We start from the raw sequence: 25,590 nt of genomic DNA, 5'->3' as shown, positions 1-25,590 counted from the left end.
TATACCTGTTACAAATAAACTGACGACAATAATAAAGATATTAAACATCTTTAGATCAGTTTAATACAAAGCAATCAATTAAGCCTAAGTTTCTCTAAAAGACTCCTCAAAATTATGCCAACATTTCATTAAAAAGTACCTTAAGGTCTACAGAACTGTGCTCACAGTATTTGGCCACTCGTCCATTTAGTAAGTATTTACTGCATATCTACACTGGGAATATAAGTGCTCTATAAGCCCTCATGTGGCTCACATTTCATCTTCCATTTTTTGCAAAAAATAAAAAAGCCAGAACTTATTAAGAAGAAAACTGGGGGTTCCCACTGTGGTGCAATAGGATCAGTGGCATCTCTGCAGCACCAGGGCTCAGGTCCCAGCAAACTGGGTTAAAGGATCCAGCACTGTAACTGCAGTGGCTCAGATCTGATCCCTGGCCCACGACTTCATATGCTATGGGGTGGCCAAAAATAAAAAAGAAAATTGCAACTATATACCTACTATACATATGGCACTATGCCCTTAACAATGTTAGATAACCACCATGTCATTCTTTTATTTTGTTTGATGATTGACTGGTTGATTGATTGTCTTTTCAGGGCTGCATCCACAGCATATGAAGTTTCCCGGCTAGGGGTCAAACCAGACCCACAGCTGCAGGCCTACACCACAGCCACAGAAACGCCAGATCCCAGCCTTATCTGCAACCTACACCACAGCTCATGGCAACACCGGATCCTTAACCCACTGAGCAGGCCCAGGGATCAAACCCGCATCCTCATGGATACTGGTTGTGTTTAAGACCACTGAGCCACAAGGGGAACTCCCAATTCTTTTAAAGTAATTTCTACATATCTAAAAATGTTTACATTTTATACAAATAAATAATTTTGTTTTTTAGACAGTGTGGATTAAATACAGTATTTGATAAATTCCATTAACATATTAGACTTTGAGCTTTTGATGATCCCTCAATAAACAATGATTCTATACAAAAATGATATTCAAATACTTCTTTTTGACTTACAGTGCTCTTTCCAGGAATGTAATCTGCCTTCCAAAGGACAACTGACTGGGTAACACAATAAAATGATAAAATTAACTACAACAAACCTTTAGAGCCAGGCCTAAAAATCTAAATTTTAAATTGTAACTTATATACATTTACTGTTACCAACAAAGACTATAGAAACCAATCCTAACAGACTAAGTATTAATGACAATATATTATCCGGGGGTTTTTGTGGTGACTGAGGATCACTTTTGTTCTGTTATTCATACAAAAGACATATACTATCACACAGGACCATGGTGATCAAAATTAAAAACCTGAAAATTTACATTTCTTCTAATACTAAGGCAAATTCACCACATTTTACCCTCTGGTCTCTTTTATTACATGAAAGAAAAAGTTCTTTATAGTTCCTCAAAGAAAATCCTAAATTGCTCATCTAATTAATCAAAATAAAAGTAAAGGAAAATCTGTTGCTTTACCAAAATATATGACTGACTAAAGACTAAAATTATGTTCCTCTATAATTTAAAAATGCCCATTCCAAATAGCTTCAAAGCTCTCATCATATGGCCTCCACAAATGTTGTTTACATAGTGTTCTCAAAAGACTATTAAAAATATTTGCCATGATAAACAAAGACAAGGACATAAATACCACATGGAAACCCTTTAATCCAATGTCATAAAACTAAAAGGAAAATCCATAACACTTTCTCCTAAAATGAATGCAGCAATATTAATAACAAAATTTTCTACTAAACCAAATATTTTCTCTTTTAAGAAATTATTACTTAGATAAAACATAAGGAATTTCACTCTAAAACCAAGCTATGGAATCCCTATATCTCTTTGAATGCATGTTAAAATTAATCAATGAAAAAGTATATATTGCGAATCTATAGCATTTCTACAATAACCTATTATAATCTCTTTTTCTACAAATTTAAGTAATTTACTCTCTGTACCATCATCTGACTTAATAAAAAGGACCCTGTCTATAACATCTTACTGACTTATTATTTTTACTATACATACTATCTTTCCAATAAAGTTTCCATAAACTTCTCTATGGTACGGAAGCATGTATAACAACAGTTTTATGTGACAATATAAGTTCGACAAATTTGGTTACTAATTACATTAAGAGAGTGGTTTCAATAGTGAAAAACGAAGAAAACTGCAAAGGGTGAAAAAAGAGTTCTGGTAGAAAGACGTTAAAACAGCAGGTACAGACCACACCTTTCAGGCATTTGGCATAGCAAAAAAAGGAGAACACGAAAACACATAAATTTCAGGGTACAGTCACTGAGTTTTAGTTTTTAGGTAAATTATTACTAAGAATTATTTGCTGATCCCAAAGAAACAAATCCCACAGATTTCTCTTACATAGCTGTACCTATAAAAGTTACTTTGCCCGCTAGTCCAGATTCTTTATCAAAAGAATAGAGAAGGAGCTCCTGCCGTGGTGCAACAGAAATGAATTCGACTAGGAACCATGAGGTTTAGGGTTCAATCCCTGGCCTTGCTCAGTGGGTTAAGGATCTGGCGTTGCCCTTAACTATGGTGTAGGTTGCAGACGCCGCTCAGACCTGGCACTGTTGTGGCTATAGTGTAGGCCAGCAACTGTAGCTTCCTAGCCTGGGAGCATCCATATGCCACAGGTGTGGCCCTAAAAAAGACAAAAAAACCCCCCAAAAAAACAAAAATTAAATAAAAAAAAAGAATATAGAAACCAATTCCACTTCACAGAATTGTTCTGAAATTCAAATGAAATAACAATATATTTTAAAGAGCTTCGTATAAATTTAGTATATCAAATGAATATTATTATTACTGATGATAGATTCTACCCTTTGATCCAACAATTCTAATTCTTCATCTTAAGGATGTAGGTGGACAAATACACAAAAGTGTCTGTACAAAAGTGTTCATAGTAGACCTGTTTGGAATGAAAAAATAATCTAACATTAACTCAAATGTTAGATGTGATTGGCTTGACAAATTATGGCATGCACATGAAGCAGAATATCATGCTGTAATTAAAAAGATTTAACAGATATGTATGAACTTGAAACAATGTTCAGGATAAGTGAAAGCAAGACTGCAAAAGGTTCAAGCTGAAATGCCTTCTTTCACCTTTCAAACTTGATCAGGTCCTCCATTATGGCCCTCACAAGATCCTCTATTTTTTCTCTTTTAAACTCATCACAGTTTGAAATAATGTATTTGTATGTTTATTTGATAACATCTGTTAGATGATAATGAAGATATTGTATTTGTATGTACACACATGTGCATGCACAGAAGAGAAAAAAAAAGTCTGCTAGTATTTTAAAATGTCAGAAGCTGAAATGAAAGTAAAAACAATCGAACAAGAAAAAATATGCATGCATAAATTACATTAGCACTACTGAACAGAAATGAAATCTAGGTTAAGTATTTCGCCAAACTACACTACAAAACCTCTTTGATTAGATTACTGTCTTCACTCAAGAAATGACAAAGAATCATGCTATATCCAAAAGGAGGCAGTGCTGGTTCATCTGTAAGGAGAAATCTACAAGAGAAAGCTTTCTTCAGGTCAACTGTCCTGCCTGGTTAGAATTATGCATATATTGCTTAAAGTCCACTTGATATTAGACTCAACCACCACTTATAGCTATAAGGCTTAGGCAAATTATTTAACTATCTCTAGGCCACATGTGCTTCAACTATAAAATGTGTATCTTACCATTATAAAGCAGAGAACTATACTAGATGAAATCCTGAATTTCCCTTCTATGATTTGTGATCTATATCGTAGTATCACATCAATGTTCTGGCAAAAGGCCTCTCATCAAGTAGGAACAGAAGCAGTTTTCCTACTAACTTACAAGGAATGATCATGCAAGTCTCCTTCAAAAGATACTTCTGTAGGGGAATATACTCTTAAGAAATCCAGCCAACAGCAAACTTATGCTTCAATGAAGCATTTAATGGAAAGTCTGAGTTTGCGGAGGTATACTAATAATTCCTGAGAATTTTTCATTCAAACTCAGTTTTAGTAGAAGACAGAATATCACTGAATATATCATATCATATCCCTAACATCTGGAAAATACTGAAGAACAACACTAATATCATTAAGAATTTAACTGCTACTAATTTCCACTTTTGTCCTGAAACTTCGGGAGTTTTCTATTGGACTGAGACCCAGAAACTAGTTCTTTAATAATGGAAGTTTGAAAAATATAAACTAATAAGAAATTTCACAAAAATAAAAATAAGTCTTCATTCTGTGAACAAACCAGTATATGTTTAAGAATAAAAATAGAAGATATATTGGAGTTCCCGTCATGGCGCAGCAGAAACAAATCCGACTAGGAACCATGAGGTTGCAGGTTTGATCCCTGGCCTTGCTCAGTGGGTTAAGCATCCAGCATTGCCAAAAGCTATGGTGTAAGTCGCAGACGCAGCTGGGACCTTGTGTTGCTGTGGCTGTGGCGTAGGCTGGCAGCTATAGCTCTGATTCAACCCCTAGCCTGGGAACCTCCATATGCCACAGTATGGCCCTAAAAAGCAAAAAAAATAAAATAAAAATAGAAAAAATAGAAGATATTCCTGAAATTACTTCCACCAGGAAAAAAAAAAAAAAAACCCTCTATAACTATCCTAGAAAAATAATTCATTCCCCTCCTGCAGAAAAAAAAACCTAAAAATCTACGAAGACAGCCAAAAAGATTATAAAGCTGAAAATATAATACAATCATTCCCTTTAAAATAAGACTAAAACATTTCATTATTCTGTAGTTTAAGAAAAGTTAAACTAAAGCCTTACAAGCAAAAAGAAAATTGTTTTTTTTTTTATAACCTCAATCTTAGCAGATGGTACTGAATATTGCTACTATTGCAAGATTCTTTAGTATCTAAGGATAGTAAAGAGAGGACATTTTTCAACTTAAAATCTAACCATAAATTGGTACAGGTGTACCTTGAGATACCATGAATTTGGTTCCAGACCACTGCAATAAAGTGTTTATCACAATAAAGTGAGTTACACAAAATTTTGGTTTCTCAGTGCACATAAATGTTATGTTTACACTATACTATAGTCTATTAAGTGTACAATAGCATTATGTCTTAAAAAACAATGTACATACCTTAATTCAAAAAACTTTATTGCTAAAAATGCTTACCATTATCTGACAATGCAGGATTGCCACAAACTTTCAATTCGTAAAAAACACATTATCTGTGATGCACAATAAAGTGCAGTTAAAATGAGGTACGCCTTCACGTAATAACTTTCTAGAGCACCTTAAAATAATGCAATTATTATACGTGTGTTACAGGCTCATACCACTATTTCAAGCATTTGACAGAGTTATGGTTCTTTGCACATACAAGTTTTTTTTTGGCTTTTTTGCTTTTTTTTTTTTTTACTCTTCAAGCCTTTTATTTTTTTTAATGTCCAGAAAGATCTGTTCCAACCTTTTAGCTATGTTTCTCCTACTCCTATATTTGATCCTACTTCTCTTTTTCTTTTCCATATGTTTTATTACAGGATACTGAAAATAGTTCCCTGTGCTACATACAATAGAACCTTGTTGTTTATCTATTCTATATATAATAGTTTGCATCTGCTAGTCCCAACCTCCCAGTTCAACCCTCTTCTACTCCCCCTCCCCCTTGGCTACTCCAAGTCTGTTCTCTATGTCTGTGAGTCTGTTTCTATTTCATAGATAAGTTCATTTGTGTCATATTTTAAATCCTTTTTTTTTTTTTTTTTTTTTTTTTTGCTATTTCTTGGGCCGCTCCTGCGGCATATGGAGGTTCCCAGGCTAGGGGCTGAATCGGAGCTGCAGCCACCGGCCTACACCAGAGCCACAGCAACGCAGGATCCGAGCCGCGTCCGCAACCTACACCACAGCTCACGGCAACGCCGGATCGTTAACTCTTTTTTTTTTTTTTTTTTAATCTTTTTTTTTTTTTGTCTTTTTTTTTTTTTCATTTGTGTCATATTTTAGATTCTGAATACGTGATATCATATAGCATTTCTTTCTCACTTACTTCACTTAGTATGATAATCTCTACTTCTATCCATGCAGCTACAAATGGCATTATTCCATTCTTTTTGATGGCTGAGTAGTATTCCATTGTGTGGGGGTGTGGGTGTGGGTGTGTGTATATCCATTCATTTATAATGTACATTAGGTTGTTTCCATGTCTTGGCTATTATAGTGATGCTATGAACACAGGGGTGCGTTATCTCTTTGAATTACAGTTTTATCTGGATATATGCCCAGACTGAGACTGCTGGATCATACACCAACTCTATATTTAATTTTGTGAGTGACCTCAATACTGTTCTTCATAGTGGCTGCAACCAACTTACATTCCCACCAACAGTGCAGGAGGGTTCCCTTTTTTCCACACCCTCTACAGATGTTATTTGTAGGCTTTTTAAATGATAACCATCCTGGGAGTTCCCATCATGGCTCCATGGAAATGAATCTGACTAGCATCCATGAGGACACAGGTCTGATCCTTGGCCTTGCTCAGTGGGTTAAAGATCCAGTGTGGCTGTGAGCTGTGGTGCAGGTCGCAGATGTGGCTCAGATCTGGCATCGCTAGGGCTGTGGTGTAGGCCAACGGATACAATTTCCATTTGACCTCTAGCCTGGGAACTTCCACACATTGCTGGTGCGGCCCTAAAAGACAAAAAACAAAAACCAAAACCAAAATCAAAAAACCAAACAAAAATAAAACAACAAAAAAACAAAAAACAAACAAAAAAATGACAGCCATCCTGACTGGTGTGCATTTCTCTAATAATTAGCGATGTTGAGCATCTTTTCAAGTGCCTGTTGGTCATCTGTATGTCTTCTTTGGAGAAATGTCTATGTAGCTCTTCTGTCCATTTTTTGTTTGGGTTGTTTGTTTTTCTGCTGTTGAGTTGTATGAGCTGTTTGTTTATTTTGGAAATTAAGCCCTTGTTGGTCACATCACTTGCAAACATTTTCCTCCAGTTCGTGGGTTGTCTTTTCATTTCATTTATGACTTCTTTGCTATACAAAAGCTTTTAAGTTTGGTTAGGTCCCATTTGTTTATTTTTGCTTTTATTTCTATTGCTTTGGTAAACTGACCTAAGGAAACATTGGTATTATTTATGTCAGAGAATGTTTTGCCTATGTTCTCTCCTAGGAGTTTTATGGTGTCATGTCTTATATAAGTCTTTAAGCCATTTTGAATTTATCTTTGTGTATGGTGTGAGGGTGTGTTCTAACTTTACTGGCTGATATGCAGCTGTCTAACTTTCCAAACACACTTTCTGAAGAGACTGTCTTTTCCCCATTGTTGCATACACAAGTTTTGCTATCATTTTATTCTCATTACACAAGATGACAAGAATGTTCTTTGAATTGATTGTAGCATTCTACAGTCTACTCTGATATACTGGTTTAAAAGAACTGGCAGTTTGAAGATCTTTATTCTTCAAATACTACATATTGTTTTCCTTCCCAAATATACTATCATCAATATCCTTTAGAATACAAAGTAATCAAGGAGTCTGCAAAAGCAGGAGTTATATATTCTTCCATTATTTCTACTTCCAGAGTCTAATATGATACTCAGCACAAAAGAGAAACTCAGTTCCAATTTAGGATAGTCTATTTGGAGTTTGAAAACCTTCCATCCTTCAAGAAACATCTACTGTGTACAGGGTATTGTGATAGGAAGTAAGGATAAATCTTTAGGCAGAAGAGGGTCAGTCCTTGCCTTCATGGAATTTTTAGTCCAATAAATTGAGACATTAATTTATCAAACAATCAGCTAACTACATTTCTACAAAGTGTGAAAAACACTATAAAAGGAAAGTAGGGATGTCATAAGGTATGGGAATACCTGATCTACTTTGGCAGATGAGAAAAGGCTTCCCTGAAGAAGTTATTATTGACCTGAAGTAAGAATGTTATTAAATAGAGATAACTTGGAAAAAGGGAATAAAAAACCATTCTCAGAAGAGAACAGAGTAGGTGCAAAGACCCTGGGGTAGGAGGAAATATGGTGTACTGAAAGACCTGAAAGACAGCCAGCCAATATATTTCATCAGAATTGTATTTGGAGCAAGAGTGGTTGCAGGGACATTAGTTGGGAGGTGATGACAGTTGTCCAGGTGAGAAGTGATAGTATCCTGAGCCAAGAGGGTAGTAATGTAGGTAAGAGAAAAGATTCAAGAGATATTCAGGAGGAAACTGGTGTTGTACTGAAGCCATGTAGTATTAGCAGAGTTTTAAAGATGACAAATCTTTATGTTTTTCAGCTGTGAAATCAAACAATAAAGAAGCTGAGAATTTCAGGTTTTCTGACACTACTCAATAAGCCAGACAGCAATTGCAGCCAGTTTTCTAACAGCAGTAACATCTAAGCAAGGGTGATTTTAGGAAGTGTGGCAGAAGACCATGACCAAGACTACAATAAAGTCAATCATGAATTTAAAAAATAATTATGCATTATAGATCCCACCTCCCAATTGTCAAAAGGATCCCAAATGCTAAAATTACTGGGATTTTCAATATCACATTATATCACCCATTTTCTCTCCTTTGTACTATGAAAGTAAGAGCCAAGACTTGAGAGAAAGGAGGAATAGGAATTTATAATATTATGAGCCAACATAAATTTATAAAGTAACTTTATAACAGGAATATCATTTTATACCTGAGAACATCAGGGGGGAAAGTCAACCAACATTATATCTTAAAGATTCTACAATGTCAGGGAAATAAATGTCATTTTATGATATACAAGAAATCAATGTTCAAGATGCATCATAGGAACAGCAACTTCCACATAGGTAGCTTTGTTATCAGGAAAATAAGACATATATACTCATCAATTCTCTTTCTTTCCTTGTTTCAGATGACTAATAAATGCAAACTTTACTGTTTTCTTACTTTCTACTTTATGTAATCAGTATAAGAAAATCCTTAATAAATCCATTAACAGGCTTAAAATTAATAAAGAGTCTATAGTGTTCCCTTATAAATAAACTAACAGCACTATCTCCCAAGTACCCCAGTACTGGAATTTGATCCTTGGCCCCCCTACTCCATGAAGCAGAAATCTTAAATGGTGAGGAGAAATCATTTCTTGTGTTCCACTTTAACGTACTATTTCTCATGTAAAGACTCCAGCCTAAACCCCACACATACACGGACCTTGACATAATATATTCTAATATCCTTTTCTTTCTCTCTTTCTTTCTTACTACTTATAATCCCATGAAAAATTACCTTACTTAGTCGTAGGTGGTCCAATGTATACATAATTATTTTCCCTTGCATATTAAGAACAACGTGGCAAATTTGTAGTTTTACAACTTTTCTGATACGCTGTGTTAAAACACACAGCAATGTGGTCCCACAAACAACAGCAGAATCCTAACAGGAACACTAGCATGAAAGAGAACTATCACTCAGTCAAAACCCCAAGGTGAACAAAGTATAAGTCAACAGGTAACAAAGATATTAATGACCTGTAACATAACTGGTAAAAATCTAGAAATACACATCTTATTTACACCTCTATAATCCTTGCGTTGTCAGAAAAAATGTCACATCTGCAATTATGGGGTGGTATACTGAATAACCAATATAGTAACTGATTTCTAAAATTGTTAAATCAGTGTCACAGAACTTTAGAAGAAGGGACCTTGGTTAGCATGTAATTCATCCTCAATTTACTATGAGAACAGTAAAAGTCAGAGAAAAAATGTAATAATATCATACATTTCTAGAAAGTAGGAAACAATCAATAAATATTTCTAGCATGACAGAACCCAGGTTTGGTTTCCTAACTGATACTCTTCTCATATCTCAAAATATATTAAAAAAAAATTTTTTTTAGGGCTGCACCTGTGGCATATGGAAGTTACCAAGCTAAGGGCCAGCCTATTCCACAGCCACAACAACACAGGATCCAAGCAGCATCTGTGACCTACACCACATTTCAAGGCAAACTGGATCCTTAACCCACTGAAAGGGGCTAGGGATCGAACCCACTCCTCACAGATACTAGTTGGGTTTATGACCACTGAGTCACAGCAAAAATTCCTGAATACAGATCTTAACTGCTCATACTTTAACCAGAGAAACCAGGAAGAACAAGAAAATTCATGTGTCTTTTATATGTGTTTTTTAAATGCTCTATATCATACTACATACTTTCATCCCAAAACTGCTATACCACAACAACCCTCTAGACCCACACATAAACATTTAAATACAGCATATTATGCCATAGATAATTATTTTTATAATTTAAAAAACTGTTTAAAATATAGCAAAGAATATATTTTATTTGTCTTAGTGATGTCAGAAATGCAGAGTGGGAAAATTCAAGGTTTTGAGCTCTATTGTCTACAGGAACCTCAGGTTTTCTGCATGGATGAGTAAGAGCCCTTGCTCCTGCTCCCTCCCCAACCTACCACCCCCAGTGACTACCCAACTACCTATCTGGAGTTCTCCAAAGTCTTCAGGCAAACTTATCAACCCAGATAATGCTCTATACCCCTCCAAAATGAAAGCTTATATTCTCTAGACAAAACTTTGGGGGGAAAAGGTCTCATTTAATTACTCTATCAACAGAGAAGGCAAGCATCTGTTGATTGTGATTTTCTTTTAAGGATGGCCTTTTGAAAACTTCATATGAGATCAATCTTCAGAATTTACTGGCCCTCTAGAATAAAAACAGTGACTAGACGGACACTACCAAAAATTTTCAAAACAACAGAAGTTACCTATGTCCGCATACACCCAGACAAGCATTTTCTAGGTATCTACTTTGATCAACAAATAGGGATCTTTTCTTTTCTTTTTTGCTTTAAAAGCTCCCTTATAATTCAATTTTATCATCCTAAAAAAAAAAAAAAAAGACCATGCCCACCAACTTCCTCCTTTACCTAAATATTTTTATTCCTTTAACAAAACCCTTGATTCTCCTTTATCCTGCCTGAGATATTTCTTATTTTTAAAAATTCTTGGATCATCCAAGTTTATAGCTGGCCCAGGATTACTTTTAGCATGTGGCTGCATGCACAGATACATGCTGCCAAGTCTCTAAACTTTCTATCCCTCTTAGTTACAGACATCTCCACTGAATAATCCCAGCAAGAACTTCTTTGCTTATCTTTCCAGCTTCTATTCCTTCCCTTTTACACAAAGTGATGTTAGACTTTATTATTTTAAAAGGGCCCAAAGGGAATGTATATATGTGTATTTCTGGGTCACTTTGTTGTACAGCAGAAACTCCCATAACATTGTAAATCAACTACACTTTAATTTAAAAAAAAATAGAAGAAAAAGAAGAAATAAAAAGGCCAAATCCCCAAGGATAGTGGTAAAGACAGCCATCTGGATGTTCTGTGTGGCTCCAGACTTGGTATTAGAGAACTAAGATCAGTAGGGCCCACACTTCTGCCTGAGTATGCACTCCCTCCCTCCAGCTACCCTTTCTAAACCTTCCCAGCTTGCTACCTGTTGGCAGTGCTGGTGTTGCTGCTCCCACTGCTGTGTTTCTGTGCCCGGCTCAACCTCCGTGGGGGCTTTGAATGCTGCATCCGGGGGCTCGGCATGGAGGGGAACGTTGAGGCATAGCCATGTTCACACTCTAAAGAGAGAACATGAAAAAAAGATATAAGAGAATTATACCCAAATTCATGGATCCTCAGACCTGAAATCCTTGCAGGAACAGGTAGCTGAAAATAAGAGAAAGAAAAGAGGTAAATTCCTCTCTTTCTTGCTGGAAGATAAAATTCCCAGTCCTTGCTGGGACATCAATCCTATGACATTATTTACAGACCCAACCTATACTGGAAGGTGTATTAACACCTCTTCTAAACCAAGTAATTTCTCCCCCTCTCCAAAATCCTTTTCTCAAGAATGTGTGACTCAAGCACCCTCATTTCTGAGACCAGTTATCATTCACCTCAATTATCTCACTTGTCTCCAAATCCCTTTTCCTTTAACCATCCCCATTCTAGAAGATATCTTTCTAAACGCCACATTTTCATGTATTTCAAATAATTCAAACACCTGTTCTTAGGAGGGCATTTTCTCTCTTGACACAATTCCCAGGAATCGTACTCTTCATACCCCAATCTCTGTATTGCCCTTAGTCTCCATTCCTAAAGGGATCTCATTACATCACACTTCAAATTCACAGTGGTCTCTTTCCCACCAATGTCTGTCCTCCTCCCTGCTCTTCAGCAAGCATTCCCTTCCTTTGCTCTCAGCCTTGTCTTCTCCACCCCTACCTGCACTGCTCCCACCCCTTTCCATCCATTCTTTCCTCCTCATTTCCTCCCAGGACCTCAGATCACCTCAAACCTCAACACACTCCTTCCCTCTCCTCTAGTCCATTTTCCCTCTGAGCCAGCTCGGGTTTACCCCTTTCAGCCTGACCCCTGTTCTCCACCTCCCCCAGATGACAGGCGCCTCCCTGCACCTCTTCAAGCACATACACATACCCTCACTGCCCCCTCACACACATGCACTAGTGTATAGTCCTCCCCTCACACAGGTGCTGCCTTGTGCACCCCTCCACTCACACGCAGCCGCACACTCATACCCCTCTCACATGCACCCCCTCACACATGCACCTTCTCACACACATCCCTTCACAAGGCACTCCCCTTTCATCCGCTCCGCACAGGCTCCTCACACACGTACCCCTCATGTGCACCCTCTCACACTCACTCTCTCACACATCCCCCCTCACACGCACATCCCCTTCACAAATTCACACCCCCCCTCAACGCACCCCCCTCACGTGCTCCCCCAACACATGCACTTTCTCTCACGCACAGCCCCCCTCACACTCACAACCCCCTCTCACACGCACATCTTCACACAACACCCCCCAACACACTCTGCTCACACACGCACCCTCTCACACACGCATCCCCCTCTCACGCGCACCCTACTCACGAGCATCCTCCTCACACATGCACACACCGCTCACACGCACATCCCCTTCACGCACTCACACTTCTCACAAACGCACCCCCTCCTCACACAAGCACCCCTCACCCGCCGCACCGCATGCCCCGCGCGGAGGAGTGCGCGGGTTCAGACGGTGGAGGAGGCGGCGGCGTCCAGCCGTTACCTCGGTCCCGGCGCTCCAAAAACTCGGCCGCCTCCAGCAGGCGCTGCACGTTGATCATCCGCACTCGCTCCATGGGCACCGCGGGTGACGAGCGGGGCCTCTCCACGCTCCCTTCCCCAGCCGACAGGAGGCGCCGCAGGCGGCTAGAGTCTGGCACCGCCCCGGGACATGTGCGGGAGGCGGGCGGGCCAGCCCCGCCACAGCTAGGCGCGCTCTCTGCCGCCCCCACCGCCCCCTCCTCCAGGCCACCCCGCCGCCCGGCCGCCCAGCAGCCCCGCAGCCCGGCTGGCTGCCCGCGCGCGGTTTGTTTACCTCTCCGCCCGAGCACGGGGGAGGGGCGGGAGCACCGCCGCGACCCGCCCCCTCCCGCCCCTTCCTCTGCCCCCTGGGAAATGTAGTCCCGCCCCCGCGCACTGGACGCCGGGAGTCGTAGTACACACGCTTCTCAATGCGCATGCGCCTTGCCAAATCCCGCAGTGGCCGCCGGGAGATGTAGTCCCGCTCGACTTTTCCCCAACCAGGTGGGAAGACTAAGTCCTCACTGGTAAGAACTGAGAGCGCTCTGAGTGTACTCCCGGGGAAGCCCTTTTCTCAAGGACTCCCGATGGGCGCCCAGGAACTGAAGCATTCTTTATCTGAAGTGCCACATTCCAGTTCTCTGCTACTTTCTTTTTTTTTCCTATCTACTCCTTTCTCATGTACCTTCTGTGCCTCAGTTTCCCCATCTGCAGAATGCGCGGCCTGGACACCACACAGAGAAATACTTGAAAAACCAGAAATCCCTGTTCAGAAACAAGGGGTGATCCTATCAAGAGCCAGAGAGGGCTTCCATAAGGCTCTTTTAATACCTCAGTTTTCACAAAGGTAGTGTTTTGGTTTTTTTAATCTTACTTTTTAAAAACTCCTTTCTCCTCCCGCAGCCCCTCGCTCGTGATTTCAGAGGCTGGGAAAACCTCTCTGGTGCTGCAAATGAAGGATATAATTCAATGAGTAAATGATTTGGTGCTGGAGCCACAGAGGGATCGGTTCAAATCCTGACTCTGCTACTTACACCACCTGTCAGGCCTCATCATTCTCCTGTATATGTTTATCCAAACATTGAGGGTTGCCATGTGCCAGGCACTGTACTAGCCATAATGTATACAGTAATGAAAGAAACAGATATAGACCTTGCTCTCGAGGAGTGTATAGTCATTAGGGCTTATTGTGAAAATTAACTGAAATAAATCCAGCACTTAGTACATGGCACTCAATAAATGGAAGCTATCATGACTGCTTCCTCTCCTTCTCCTCCACAGAGAGGAAACGGAAAGCAGAGGCTAAAGAGAGCAGGACCACATTAAAAGACTGCCAATGGCTGCTCTTACCACCACTGTCTTTCCAAGTTCCCAATCCAACAAGTCCTCAAAGTCTACACCAGAGTTTCTCAACCTCAGCGCTGTTGACATTTTGGGTGAATAATTTTACTTGGCGGGGGGGGGGGGGGGGGAAGACCTGTGCACTGCAGAATATTCAGCAAGATCCCTGGCATCTACCCACTAGATGCCAGTAGCACACCACCAACTCAGGTGTGACAACCAGAAATGTCTCCAGACATTGCCAAATGTTTCTTGGGGCACAAAAATCACCCCTGATTGAGAACCTCTGGTCTAGGGTGAGGAGGGGCAAGAGGGTCATAACTGTTGAATGCTTTTAGGAGCAAGCTGGGAATTGTGTAAACATCTATAACTTTCCCCCACGCTGATTTTTTTTAACCTGCTGGTAGACATCCAGAATAACAGGAAACTCTTGGTGAGGGGACAATTTCCCCTTCCCTGTGGTCATTCCAGTGGCTACTGCAGAAAATATCATCTCAAGATGAAAATGTTACTCTCAAAAATGTCATGGGCTTCATGCTGCATTTTAATATGCTCTCCCCCCCCCTTTTTTTTTCCAAAGTGAACAAAATTTCCAATGAGGTCAAAAAGCTGCAAAATTCTGCCAGCCCTTTTAAATATTACACTTGGCACCACATTTAAGAACCAAATAGATGTTCCATCAAAAGCGGGGAGACCAAAAATGAGAAATGCTCACAAGCCACAAGAGAAATTTTTTTTTATAAAGTCTTTGAAACAGAGAACTGTGCTTTTTCAGCTGTTGGCTAGGTCGCTTCAGATCTGGTCTCTCCCATTGGGTGTTTGTAACAACCACTCTCCACATTTCACCAAGGGACATGTTGGGGAGGGGAAGAATGGAAGTATTTAAAAAGAATACTTGTTCACTCAGAACATCTGTAGGCTGAGGATAGAAATTATTAGGCTGAAAGTTAGTTTCTACCACTGGCATAACCCCGTTAAGCTTCAGATCCCAAACTGCCAAGGGCTACCCCAGGAACTTAAAAGAGGTTGCTTTATAACAAATGAAAGTCTACCCAATGGGAAGTAAACCAGGTGACATGCAATCAAGAAAAAAAAAGTACAAACTGAAAATACACACAGGTTCAAGATGGGTCTAAATCCAACATCATTAGCCCTAACAGGTTATTAAGATAAAGCAGGGTGCTTGCATGTGCCTGGCCTTTCACAGCTGACCTTCAGATGAATTAACCAACCCTTCTTTTAAAGCCATGGCCAAGAGAGAGATGAGGAGATGGAAAGCAGTGAGAGAATTACCAAAAGGCAACTTGCATATGCTGAAGAAGGGACGAGGTAATGATAAGGGCTCCTTTCTGTACAGAAATATCTAGCCTTTTCTAAGAGCAACTGCAGGTGCCATGTCCTTCTCTGGCTCTGGCTGACTCCTTGAGCTCTTGCTTGGACATTAGCCACAAGGGTCTCCCAACAGCACAAAGCTTGGGGCTCTAGCCTTGGGAGAGTGATGCTACCCACACACCACCCCTCAGCACCAGCCTAGCCTGGAAGAACCCAGAGGCAGCCATGGCCTTTCTTTTGTTCTTATAAATCTAATGTGCACTACAAATGCAAATGGGGAATCTGAGGAAAAACAAGGCTTCCAAAGTCTGGAACCTTACCCACAGTCTCTTCTGTCCTCTCCCTAAAGTGTCTCTCTCCAAGGAGTATCATTTCAAGATGGAAAAAGTCCTCCAGAGTCCCCAGCCCTACAACTAGTGGGTACATTAGATATATTTTGGTGGGTACATCAGATATATTTTTCTTAAACTGAAGTGCTGGCAAACCCACAATGAGCTTTGCTACCAGCAACTGGTAATAGTGCTAATTGGGCTAATCAAACAGAAGGCACAGGTCTTTCACTAGTCTTCAAGTACACCTTTTTAAACCAGGCTTTACAATTGTCCCCTGGATGGGGACAACCTGCCTTCTGGAGGAAACAGGCAAAGCTCTCCATTCTTAGGGGTCCTTTCCCTGCACAATTTACTCAATGTACATTTCCAGAGGATTTACTGCACATTTATGAACAATGGAGGAGGCTGGTCTGTGTTATATCATTTCTGCAGACTGGGAAGATGAAAAGAGGATACCGGGCCATGAGGTTAAGGTACACGTCCAAAGTCACTGTGCTGTGACACCCGGTGCTTAAGAGAACTTCCCTGAAACTGCAAAGTGCTTACTACGCAGGGCAGTTTTCTGTAATTATCTTTATAAGGGTGTGTGTGGGGGGGGGGAGTCTTCAAATAATCAAGACTGAGAACAGGGGAGAGTGAGTCCTGAGCTCCTAAATAAGAACCAAAACAGTTATACATCTTTCCATCCCCCACTCCAAAACGGACAATGCAGCCTCCTCCTCGCCTCTCCCTTCGGATCCCAGAAACGTGAAGAGCAGCAGAAAACCTTTCCTTCTGCCGAGTGAGTCAGCCTAACTTCATGCGTAAGCTCTCCTCGAGTCAGCGGCAGCTCAGAGCTGCGGGTCTGTGTGCAGCCGAGATAAATTTGGGTCTAGAAGGGATGACGTAATGCTAAACCCGAGAGGTAGCTGCTGCCTCCCAGGGCTCCTGTCGCCAGGGCTGCCAGCTGACATCCCAACCACATGGAAAAGCACCACGACCCAGGTGCCTGAGCTGGGGAGAAAGGGAAAGGAAGGACAGGGGGCTGGGAGGAAACGGCGGGGGGGAGGCAGTGTTAATCTGAGATCACTGAATCTGGAAGTTTGTTGTTTTTTAACTTCGGTTTTCTGGTGAGATCAGGCCACTGGCAGAGGCTCAAACAGCTGCACTTGACTTCCATCCTGGCCTATCTCTTCCCCCTTAGAAAAGGGCTTCTTACATTTTATTAAATGGCCCTTATAACAGCAGCCTACTTGGGTGATTAGAATGGATGTGTTAATCTCTCAAAAGTCCCTTTCCCTCTTTTTTGCATCAACTTGGATCCAAGAAGAAATCTGCATTGCAGGACTCAATTAATATGCACATCTAAGACTTGCTTATCTGGGAGCACCCCACTTGGGGGCAAATGGTAAGATATTCAGGAGGATTTTGCTAGGACCATGCCAAGTGAATGTTCCCCGCAAAAAACATTTCATGGTTTGTTTCATAGAAGTTTGTATCATTAAGCTGATTCCTCAATCCAACCTCCATTTTTCAGATGAGAAAACAAGCTCGGAGAAGTATGGTAACTTACCCAAGGCCACACAGCTCTTCCTCAAACCGATGGAGCAAGGTTTAAGACTTAAGCCTACAGACTCTCATCCTGTGCACTGGACCCATCTAATAATTCTTTTTCTAGCTGATTTTTGTTTTTAAAAATAAGTAGATAAATGAAGTAAAATACATTCTCTGCTTTTTTAAATGTGTAGAGCCCCAATCCTTTAAATATCAAAATCAAGTTGCATTCCAAAGGGATCCAAAGCCTGTTCTGTTTTGTTTTCTGTTCTAGGTTCCTTCTTCCCTAAGGAAAGGCTGGTCTCAGAATCAACGCCTCTGCTGGCGATGACCACAAGCCAGGGGCCCAACCTCGCTACACCGCTTTAATTAAAATACCACCACAGATAAATGATCTTTGTTGCATGGAAGTAGTTTTCTTCATTAGGAATGCCTCCTGAATACTTTTTTCAAATGACATTTCATCATGTGTTGCTGTAGTTATGTGTTATTCTCCTTTAATTTGTGGTTATAATCATTTATACTGATAGATTTTGGCATGTATTCTGGTCAGCCATTTTATGTTGTTCTTGAAAACACTGCTCATTCCATGAGTTATTATTTTGTTTAGAATGTTTGCATCTATATTCAAAAGCAAGAACACACGATAATTTTTGGTTGCACTTATCAGGTTTTGGATGCACTGACCTCTTCTTTTAAAGTTAGATGCGACTTGATCCTAAAGCCTTAAAAAACAAAAAACAATTATCAGCGACTTTCCCCAGCTGCTAAGAGAATGCCCCACATTCTTGCCACAGCCCTGGGTAATCCTCCCTCCTCTGCCAGGAGCCTGCCTACAGTTGTGCTGCCTCTACCTCTGGGCATCACCATTCCCTTCCAGGCAGCAGAAACTTGTGGAGGTCACTCTTAGGCCCAGCCAGGCCCTGGACACGAAATCATACTAAGTCCTGCTGCCTGTGGCTGAGTTCTCAGCCTCAGGTAACGTTGTTTAGAGTAAAACACCAGGCCTTTGCCTGCCCAAAGACATCTGTGATCTTGCCATCTCTTCCAGCTCCAGCATTCTGATTCGAGGATTCTGGGATTCTCCAGAGATCCTAGAATGATATGCCTCCATTTGCCTACTAGCTGCTATATAATGAGAGCCAACTATGTGCATGGTGCTACTCGTACAACCAGTTCATTTAACTCTCACTCAACACACCTCTGAGATTCCTGATTCCCAGATGAGGCTCAGAAAGGTCAAGTGATTTGCCCAAGGTCACACATGTAGCAAATGGATTCAAACCTGGAGTTTCTAACTCTTGGACCCCTTAGCATACATCGGGGCATGTCAATCAGACATAGTCAAGCAAAATTGGTTAGGGCAATGGTCTCAACTGGGGTAATATTATCCTCTCAGGAGGCTTTGGAGATTTGTAGGGGTGTGTTTCTTGAGTGTCACAATGACTGGGGCGTTCTATTGGCATTTAGTGAGTAGGCACCAAGGATGTTAAATCCTGCAGTATTCTAGACTAATCTGCTCAAGAAGAACTGTCTTTTCAATAGTCCCCTTGTTGATAAAACATTAGATCAGAAGGTTAAAAGTCAGAGAACTCATCATTCACTCAGCCGATATTCCTCAAGCATCCATTATGTGCTGGGCACTAACCTAGATGCTAAAGGAAATAATGAACAAAACTACTGGTCTCTGCGCTCAAGGTGCTTGTACTCTAGCCTGACAGACTAATGGTGAACCAGTAAAATCATGGTAACCTGTAATAAGTGAGATAAGGGATAAATAATAAATGAGGTACAGCTGTAGCTTAGGTCAGGTGGGGGAATCAGCGTGCTCACAAGGGCCCCGCAGGCCAGCTTCTCAAACTTTAAGGAGCGTACAGATCAGCTGGGAATTGTGGCAAAATGCAGATTCAGATTCAGCAGCTCTGGGGTAGGACCTGGGAGGCCCATCTCTAACAAGCTCTCAGCAAACACTGAGGCTGCCCACCTTCAGAGCTCACACTGAACAGTAAGGGTGAAGGCCATTCAGGGAACTTAGATTTTAAGTGAGACAGGAAAGAAACAGTTGAAGGGTTTTCACCAAGTAAATGACACAGAACCAGTTATATGTAAGATCACTCTTGTTTCCTAGATCTTGATGGAGGAGAGGAAGAGGCTGGACCCACCCATTTGACCAGAACCAGCTGGCCCACCCTGTCAAGGTGGCAGCCAGGGCCTGAAGCTCATCTGTGCAGCTCACATTTGCCAAGCATGGGCCACACCAGTTGCTATACAAGCTCAGGCACCTTCAGAAAACCTAGTAGAGCCTGACAGGGTGTGGATCACACCTCTGACACCATAGCATGCAGTCTCAGGAGCCCTACTGGTTGGGTGAGTTTCCTGGGGGTGTGGGGCAATGTGGTACCGCAAGGGCAAATGGCAACACCTTCGACCATTGCCTTCCAGGAAAAGGGCCCTGTCTGGCTTCGATGTCACGTCTAAAGAGCACCAGAAGGTTTGGGCTGCCCTATCTCCACCCTAAAATAAACAGGAAATAAAAGAACTCACTCCAGGGAGGCAGCCCCAAGGGGATCTTCAGCCTGGACTTCAAACATTCCAGATTCCATTTCTTGCCTCTTGCTCTCTGACACTTTCCTCAGAGCCCTGAAGTCTCCTCAGAAGAAAAAACAAACAAACAAACAAAAAAAACCAAAAAAAAAACCTGGTTTTGAGTCTCAGCTCCACTCTTTGTTAGCAGGTAGACTAGGGAAAGTTAGCCTTGCTGAAGCTGAGGCTTTCCTCATCTGTACAATGAGGATAATTACAGCACCCTCCTGTTGGGATGATTGAGACGATGTAATATAAAGCTCTGAGCATTGTGCTGGCACTTAGTAACTGCTCAGTAAAAGGGGACCACTGTCACTATTTCTTTGGAAAACAGAGACAACATCACGCTTGTCAGCAGCCCCCTTGGGGCTGAGAGAGACAAGAATTATTTATTGGTCTCTATTTGTCTGTTGCTTGCACTAGAATAGAGACCTAGAACTGGAAACCACACATACTGGATTTTGGAAGCAGCAAGCCCAGTGCTTGGCTCCTCACAGGTGATGGAAAATGATGTGTTTATTGAGCTAAATGTTACAGCTGGTGGAAAGAACAAAAAAAAAAGTTGTCAGCAAGGCACTCAGTCTTGAGAGTCAAGAAAAAAGGCAGTGATGCTCGGGTGGGGTGGAGGTAAGAGGGAGGTAACACAGGGACGCCATAAGGTAGTTCTGGGCCCCTGGAGAAATAAAAACACAAGCCACGTGAGCTCGCACTCGCCACCCAACAACGGAAACAGAGAGACCCTGGGCCTGCCCTCCATTTTAATACAATGGTATTAAAATCATCCCAAATCATCTTTATTCAACTATCCTTGCTAATGGCAATAAAGATACAGAGTAAAATTCTCTCAAATAGCAGGTAATCCAAATCCCCTTTTATTAGCTTTAGTTTATTTAGTTTAAACGTCCCAATCTTTCTCTCCCTCAGGACACTGTGTTTATCTTTCTAATTTTGCTGTGTTTAAATTTCCTTAGGAGACACTGGAGTTGGATCTTAGAGGTATGAGGCCAAGGGCATGTCATAGGGGAGAGCAGGCTTGGTAGGAACACTGGTATGGACAATCCTGCAAGTGCAGAACGCCCCCATCTGTAAAGAACTAAGAGTGGAATGTGTTTATTTACAAGGTTGCTTACACAGTACTTGATTTCCTAAGCTCAGGCGGCTTAAAAAAGAAAGAGAGAGAGAGTCAGATCTGTAAAAATTATAAGGATAAACACAAAACACAAAGGATTTTAAATACCAGGCTAGGGGTGGCTGGGTGCATGCAGGGAGGGGAGGGACTATTCCTTTTTGCAGGGTGCCCAACACAGATTTTTGTTCTGTCTATAGCAATGGCTAGAACCAAAAACACAAAGCCCAAATCAGATGCAGTCGCACATTGCTGGAGTTTACTTTAAGACTACTGAATTTCTAACACCCTGGCAATGGAATAGAGTGTACGTAGCTCCATGAAGGCAAGGACTGTGCCTCTAGGTCCTAGCTCAGAGCCGGACCTAAAGCAGTATGCACTCCTTAAATACCACTGTGATGAATAGATGCACGAACAAACTCACACAACACATTTAGGGAGAATTCCTGGCACACAACATAATTCCATATTTCATAAAACTATTCGCCATGAGGGTCTTTTAAAGAGAAGTTCCCTAACCTAAATTTTTTTTTAAAAAAGGGATCCTATTTACATATATTTCCTGGAGATGTATTGCTCAAAACAAGGGTCACCTGAACTTTCAAAAATATTTCACAAGCAAGGGGCCCAGCACAGCACTCTGCCAAGATGGGGAAGCAAAGAAAGAACCTCCAGCTCAGCTCCGGAGAGGTGGTGGCAAATGCCCATTTGTTTTGGCCAGAGAGATCAAATCAGCTGCTGACAGCTTTAACACCTCCAGCCAGGCCACTCAGGGACAATAATATCAGAGACAATTACTTCCCTTTAGTTCAGCAGAAAAGCCAGAGAGCAGGTGTCTGTTCCTGCGGAATTGAAGGTTCTCTCCAGAGTAAGCCAGCGCTCCACCCTCCACCCCCGGGAGGAGGCCTCTCTGAGAAGACTGGATTTCCTCCTCCTCAGTTTAGGCTGCATAGCCATCCTGTCACTGTCACCTCCTTCGGGCTCCTCCCAACCCCACCCCCCAAATGTAAAAGAAAATGTTTTTTTCTAAATGGCAAAGTCAAATTAGCTTCATTTTGAAAGACTATTTAGAATGTTGCAACGACCTTTGCAATAACCGGACACACCCTGGGATCAGTAAACCAGGGTTGAAAATTGCTGACTTTATGAGCACCTGACCTGTAAAACAAAAGCCCAGTTTGGGGCTCTGTCTGGGACCCATTCTCACGTCAGCTGGGAGGGAACACAGCCAGAAAGGACCTGATTCTGCCTCTGCTGTGTCATCTTGGGCAAGCCACTGTCCCTCTCTGGGCCTCAATCTCCCTGTCTATATAATGAGGATGATGGACATTCTGTGACCTCTGGGGCTCCTTCTGACCCTGAAGCTCTGTCTTACCACCTGCCTCCTTTCAAAACAAAACCCAAAATGGAGTGGAAGGAAGAATGGGAAAGGGAAGAGAGCTGATTCCAAAAGCCAGGCTCCAATAAGCCTCCCCCCAGCCCTGCCTGCTGGAAATCAGTTTCTTCATTCTGCAGGAACATTCCCATTTCTTGCTGGGTTGTTGCTTTTTATACTTCTTTTTCTTTCTCTCTCTCTCTCTTTTTCAACTCAAAAGCCACAAAACCACAACTCACCTCCCCAGAACGGGTCATTTGGAAGCCAGAACTGTCAGAGGTTAGGTGTGTCAGGCCTGGCATACTGGTAGTATCTAAGTGAAGACCAGGCCAGGGCAACCATGTGCTTCTCCTCCAGAAACCCAGTTTAAATCAATATTTATCCAACTGTATTTATAGAAAGTGGTGGTGGTAGGGAAGAGGGGGTGGGGTGGGGAGGCAGGGGGATCTCAAACAGAACAAGCCACAATGACTGATGCAAATCTTTGTGGCCAATTCGTTTTTGCAGGGCCAGGCTTTTTTTAAAGGCAAAAGACCCAGCTTTTGATGAACCTGCTGTTGGCCCCAGTACCATAGCAACATCCCCAAGTCCTCTAATATGTCCAGAGGACAGACTAGGGAAAGGCAGCAGGAGGGGGGTGGTGTTTCCTAGGAGCCTAAACTTGAGTTAGGGCCAGGAGAGTTGAATGACTCTGAAAAAACAACAACAACAAAAACCCTCTCTGGTTGGCTCTTCTGCCTCCAGCCTCACTTCTAAACCCTTTCAAAGCAGGGTGTGTACTGGAAGGCCTTGGACAATCAACAGAGTGTCTCAAACACCTGCTCTGCCTCAGGTTGTTGGGTGACCTTGAGCAAGTCATTTTACCTCTTGACTTCACTCCTTGGCTGGAAAATGCACGTGTATACACATATATGGTTAAAACCACAGGCTCATTCCGGAATCAGAGGCCTAGGTTCAAACTCAGTTCTGCCATTACTAACCATGTGACTTTTGGGCAACTTACTCAGCTCCCTGTTCCTCAGTTACCCGGTGTGTAAAACAGGGGTAATAAAACTGCATACTTCATGGGGTTGTTGTGAAGATTGGAGGCAATAATGCACGGTTAGCCCCATACTTGGCATATAGTCAGTGCTTAAGAAATGGCAGCCAGGATTAATATTATGCAACACAATTAGTTGCTACTGCTGAATGCTGGCACCCCTCTTCACTTCCCTCAGTTCTCCCTCCAGACTTATAATGGCCATCCTCAGATGAAAGCCCCTATTTCTGGGTATGTCAATGGGAGAGTGTTTGGGACCGAGAGGGTGGGTAGGTGAGCAGCTGTAGTTTTGTCTTGTATCTGATGGAGCTTCTTTCCCCCTCACACCAGGAATGGCTCAGTTAAGCTTCTCCAACTTCCTAAAGTCCAGCTGCTCTTCCTGGGCCCCCTCCACAGGGTATCCACAGTCCCTGGGAGCACTGGGACTCTGAAAGCCACAACTGTATCTTCAAAAGTCTACTTCTGGCATTTACCAATGGGCAGAGGTCATATCTAAAACCGGGGAAAAAAAAGTTGAATCTGGGGAACATAAGTTTGGATGCAGAGGAAATAGAAGCTTGATTTAAGAATGCCCTTTACACAACCCCACCAAAAGCAAACACCCCCATTCCACGCCCATCATAAGTCAACCCACAGAGTTTTAGGAAAAAAGAAATTTCACATAGTAAATGCTTAATATGTATTTGTGGAATGAATGAATCGTAAGATGCCCACCATGCAAAAGTGTGACCTGCATAAACATTTAGCTGCCACCAAAGCCCTCAATTTTAGCATAAGTCACCCTGGTTCCCTGCTCTCTAAACCAATAAATGATCCATTTTCAGGGTCCCAACTGATGCAGTCTCTGCTCTCCAGGCCTGACCTACCATCTCCTCATAGGCCCTGGGTCTTTATGGGCCAAGGGCAATCTGTATTGATTATGGGAGACATCCTCCCTCTTTGGAAGAGATCAGTATTTCCAACTCTTCTCCAGGTCTTCAGAAAGTCTGTCATGTGTTCCCTGGCCTTCAAATCTGCTGTGCCATAGCCAATAAGTGACAAATCCAACCAAAGTTTGTATATTAAGTGACTACTGTATGCTGCCTGTTACGCTATACACACGGTGACATATACTGAAATACTGTAGGTGATATTTTCCCCTAAGATGCTGATCATCTCCCTGTGGAGATAAAGCTAATGCACAGCAAACAAGTAGAGAATTTCATGGTACTGATGATCAAAGCTCAGAGAAGTGATTGTTTATTGAGCACTACTATATTCCAGGTACTTTAGCTAATTTTTTTTTTCTTTTTCGGCCACACCCATAGGCATATGAAAGTTCCCCCACTAGGGATCAAATCCAGCTGGAGCTGCAACGTACACCACGGCTGCAGCAACGCTGGATCCTTGACCCACTATGCTGGCCAGAGATGGAATGGTCACTTCCACAGAGACAAACTGGATCATTCACCCACTGTGCCACAGCAAGAACTCCTATTCCAGGTTTTTGGGTTTTTTTTTTTTTCTTTTTTTTTCTTTTTAGGTTAGGGCCGCACCCACGGCATATGGAAGTTCCCAGGCTAGGAATCGAATTGGAGCCATAGCTGCCAGTCTACGCCACATCCACAGCAACAATGGTCCTGAGACCAGTCTGCAACCTACACCACAGCTCACGGCAATGCCAGATCCCTGACCCACTGAGCTTGGCCTTGAATCTGGATCGCACCCACATCCCCATGGATCCTAGTCAGATCCACCTCTGATGCACCACAATG

General features: G+C 41.9%; 1 protein-coding gene and 1 long non-coding RNA gene across 5 annotated transcripts in view; one reads left to right on the top strand and one right to left on the bottom strand.

Annotated features, from left to right (window-relative positions):
* Positions 1-25,590, bottom strand: part of MXI1 (MAX interactor 1, dimerization protein) — a 78,989-nt gene that overhangs the window by 48,242 nt on the left and 5,157 nt on the right. For 2 of the 4 annotated variants that reach the window (XM_003133181.7, XM_084994270.1), the window contains exon 2: positions 11,529-11,661. In XM_003133181.7, coding sequence (XP_003133229.5) covers positions 11,529-11,661 — 133 coding nt within the window. Of the gene's footprint in view, positions 1-11,528; positions 11,662-13,082; positions 13,476-25,590 lie in introns of those variants that run through there. The other 2 variants (XM_021073198.2, XM_084994272.1) reach the window with 2 other exon arrangements.
* LOC146397054 (uncharacterized) lies at positions 17,069-20,410 on the top strand. Its single transcript, XR_014826220.1, has 5 exons — positions 17,069-17,164; positions 17,490-17,567; positions 17,697-17,771; positions 17,988-20,080; positions 20,156-20,410. It is a non-coding gene; the product is annotated as an uncharacterized LOC146397054 (long non-coding RNA).

This window comes from Sus scrofa, chromosome 14 (assembly GCF_054392235.1).
Source record: "Sus scrofa isolate SSC_HxYL_T2T_F1_AM1 chromosome 14, Sscrofa_HxYL_maternal_Yorkshire_Landrace_v2.0, whole genome shotgun sequence".
Taxonomy (NCBI): Eukaryota; Metazoa; Chordata; class Mammalia; order Artiodactyla; family Suidae; genus Sus; species Sus scrofa.
This window is presented reverse-complemented; position numbering and strand designations above follow the sequence as displayed.